This window comes from Diabrotica undecimpunctata, unplaced genomic scaffold (assembly GCF_040954645.1).
Source record: "Diabrotica undecimpunctata isolate CICGRU unplaced genomic scaffold, icDiaUnde3 ctg00000811.1, whole genome shotgun sequence".
In the NCBI taxonomy this organism is placed as follows: domain Eukaryota; kingdom Metazoa; phylum Arthropoda; class Insecta; order Coleoptera; family Chrysomelidae; genus Diabrotica; species Diabrotica undecimpunctata.
The window spans coordinates 3,018-7,139 of NW_027313067.1; the positions used below are offsets into that span (position 1 = coordinate 3,018).

The window sequence follows — 4,122 nt, forward strand, 5'->3', positions numbered from 1 at the left end:
AATAAAAATAATTGTGTTTTAGAAGAATCGCTGACTTCATAAAAAAAAGTAAAGGTGAAAAATTTTTCTAAATACACACCATTGTATTGTACCATGGACAATTTTTTCTCACTAAAGGAAGCTATTTTTCATTTAAAAACAACCTACGAGTACTAAATTTCAAGTAAATACGTTTATTGGTTTTAAAGTTATTGTTGTTATTAACTAAAAGAATTTAATTTTTTTTTTAACACCCTGTATCTCGAAAAGTAAATAAGTTTGACCCCTCATTAACTATATCGTTTTGTTCAATTTTTCGAGAAGTATCTGCAGTCAAACTTTGTAAGTGTCATTTGGAAACACCCTGTATGTATGAAATATTAGATATTTAATAGAAAATATTAGATACTTACAATTTTGCCACAGACTGAACAGTAGATTTTTCCCATATCCATAGACAGCTCTTTATAAGGTTTAATCCAAGTTAAAGCACTGGTTGTTTTAGGCATTATAAAATCACAATCTTCCTTTTTGTTACGCACAACGAGTGTTTACGCTTTGAATATCAAAACAAAAATGATTTACAAATCTGAGCATCAAATTAGAAATGTTTAGGTACCTAATTCAATAAACTGGGAGATTTTGGAAAATCCCTAAATTAGGAACAAAACTATTAGCCGTTTACCTGCTGTTAAGATACAATAAATTGTAGATAGATTTGGGGATTAGATCATAAAATGCAAATGAGCGAACCCTTAGCGATTATCCAATAACTGAATGCCTCAGTGACCGAGACTTTCTAAGAATGTTGAGGGCTACTTAAATTGATCTTCTTTGAAATTGTAAATGTTTTGTACCTGTAGAGATTACGTACTTAGATCATTTCTTGATTAAAATGACTACAAAATATTATACAAGAATTGAAATAAATTGGTATGTTTAAAAATTTTCAAATACAGTATAAAAATCTGAACTTTTATGCACTTTATGCAAACTTTTATACAAATATGCCAAAATATGAAATATTTGCATAAAATATGCACAATATGCAAAATATGCAATATGCATATTTGCCGAAGTCTACTTATTACAAATATCAATAAATAACAGCTTAAATCAACAGCCTGTGGTAGCATTCTTTACACGAGGTAATAAAATTCATTGTTCAATTAATGATATTAAACAATGTGTGTTAATGTGAGTTTTTTACTGCACATTTTTGAACTAAGATTTTGGATGGCCATATTTTTAAGATATGGCATACCTCATTTGAAAGTTGGCGACTAGTTATTACATACAAATAGAATAATACTAATAATAGCTTACAATGTTATTTAGATTTGTCCATACTCAACCTGCGCAATATCTGTTAAAATAAATTTACTATAGGGGTAGGGCGGCCAACTGTTCATAGCGACGACGCTTTTTTAATCTTTAGATGTCAGCTTTTCTATTATTGCATTCGTCAATGTGTGGTACCTGGTGAAGCAGTTTTCACACTGCGATCTATTGAGACTGAGTTCTCAGCTTGTGAATTCGTCTTGTCAATTAGAGCAGACCCTTGGTATGTATTAAAAAATAAAGCCGTTTCAGTTGATAAGACCATAATTTTGTGTTGTGCAATGATATTTTTGCGTGTTGGCGGTTCGATTCTGATGTTGGAATGATGATTTTAATTTAATTGGTTTTTTATTTAACTGGTTATAATTCTGGTTGAAGTTGCAATTGATATCAAACAAGCGGAGCGTTTTGCAGGACTTAGTCCGATAATTAAGAACCTAGAATCAAAGTCATTCGTGACAATATTTATACTTAATCAATTTAATTTTGAGCAGATGTTTGAAAGCAAATACATTTCTACGAATCATTAATTTAAATAAAAATTATATTTGTTGCACTATAAATGAAATATTCAAAGACTTACAAATTTAGCTGGATGCTCCTTCTGGATTGTATGCTGCCAATAACTGGATGTAGTGGTTGCTGATAACTGGATTGAGTGACTACCAATTACTGGATCGAGTGTCTGGATTTACTATCTTTTCCACCCTGGTAATTGTCTGGTCTGGGCCTTGATGTTGGTGATTAAAGTGGACTTTAGGTATGTGGCTTGTCCGATCTTCTCTGAGAAGCTTACCACAAACGACGTTTTTCTTTTTGCTCGAATGATCATAAACAGAACTTTGATCAGGAGCGAAAATATGTTCCGGTTATGAAGAAACGAAATGAAGTTCTGGATGTAAGTAAAACCACCAAACCCAATATTATTACGAGGTCAAGCTTCACACTTCAAGCCTTATTACAAATATCAATAAATAACAGCTTAAATCGACAGCATGTGGTAGCATTCTTTACACGAGGTAATAAAATTCATTGTTTAATTGATGATATTAAACAATGTGTGTTGATGTGAGTTTTTTAATGCACATTTTTGCACTAAGATTTTGGATGGCCATATTTTTAAGATGTGGAATAAGTCATTTGAGAGTTGGCGACTAGTTATTACACGAAAATAGAATAATACTAGTAATAGCTTACAATGTTATTTAGATTTGTCCATACTCAACCTGCCCAATATCTGTTAAAATAAATTTAACATTCGTCAACAATTGACATTCGTCAATGTGTGGTACCTGGTGAAGCAGTTTTCACACTGCGATCTATTGAGACTCAGCTCTCAGCTTGTGAATTCGTCTTGTCAATTAGAGCAGACCCTTGGGATGTATTAAAAAATAAAGCCGTTTTAGTTGATTAGACCATAATTTTGTGTTGTGCAATGATATTTTTGCGTGTTGGCGGTTCGATTCTGATGTTGGAATAATGATTTTAATTTAATTGGTTTTTTATTTAACTGGTTATAATTCTGATTGAAGTTGCAATTGATATCAAGCAAGCGGAGCGTTTTGCAGTGACAATATTTATACTTAATCAATTTAATTTTGAGCGATTGAAACTTTCATGAATTAATTATTAGAAATATATTTTTAGATTTGGATGATCTGAATGAGATGAACAATTACAGTGAATCGATAAATTCTAATGCTACAGACATGGAAACAGGTAATTTTAGGACAAGTTCTTTCATATTTCTTATAATTACAAAATATAATTTTAGACTCGGATTCTAACAGTGAAGAAAAACAAAGCGAATCAGATGTACATCAGCTTCCAAAAACGCAGGAACAAGTTTCTTCAGGTTCCTTTACTAGTTGCAGCTTGTACACTAGTAAAGGTACCCCAGCTACACCAGCTACCCCAGATACACCAGCTACCGTAGCTATACCAGATACCCCAGCTACCCCAGCTACACCAGCTACACCAGCTACACCAGCTACCCCAGCTACACCAGCTACCCCAGGTACTTCAGCGTATTATTTACTTTCTACCAATATCATATATACCAATTAGCAAAGACACTTTTGTTGTGGGTTCGTAGGGATTGGAAGATATTTGAGTAATCAGCTTTATTCAAATTTTCAACTTATGGAAAATTGCTATTGCTTTATTTTGTGTTTGTTATCATTACTGTATCGTTTAATTGAACTATTTTTTTCATTACGTTATTTCATTTAATTCAAAACCATTCAAATGTTCGAAAGGTGTTTTTTTTACAAAACTGTTCTTTAGTAATTGAATAAAATTGGAAGAAAATTGAAGTTATACCGCTCGTACTGCCGTATAGATTATTTTTATATATAATGTTAGTTCTTTTGAAATGCAAAGGACAGAAAAAGCAAATTCCGTACTTCACTGACTTTGACCTGTTTATTCTTGTGTAGTTCAATTATGTTTGAAAGCAAATACATTTTTACGAATCATTAATTTGAATTAAAATTATATTTGTTGCACTATAAATGAAATATTTAAAGACTTACAAATTTAGCTGGATGCTCCTTCTGGATTGTATGCTGCCAATAACTGGATGTAGTTGTTGCTGATACTTGGATCGAGTGGCTTTCAATTACTGGATCGAGTGTCTAAATTTACTATCTTTTCCACCCGGGTTATTGTCTAGTCTGGGCCTTGATGTTGGTGATTAGAGTGGACTTTAGGTCGCTATGTGGCTTGTCCAATCTTCTCTGAGAAGCTTACCACAAACGATGTTTTCCTTTTTGCTCGAATGATCATAAACAGAATTTTGAA

The 4,122-nt window shown here is 32.3% G+C and overlaps 1 protein-coding gene across 1 annotated transcript; it reads left to right on the plus strand.

The window, feature by feature from the left end:
* The first annotated feature begins 2,191 nt into the window (after window positions 1–2,191).
* On the plus strand, window positions 2,192–3,387 carry LOC140431804 (uncharacterized). The gene is made up of 3 exons (XM_072519685.1): window positions 2,192–2,339; window positions 2,968–3,039; window positions 3,095–3,387. The coding sequence occupies exons 1-3, from the start codon at window positions 2,192–2,194 to the stop codon at window positions 3,385–3,387; spliced, it is 513 nt and encodes a 170-aa protein (XP_072375786.1).
* The last annotated feature ends 735 nt before the right edge of the window (window positions 3,388–4,122 follow it).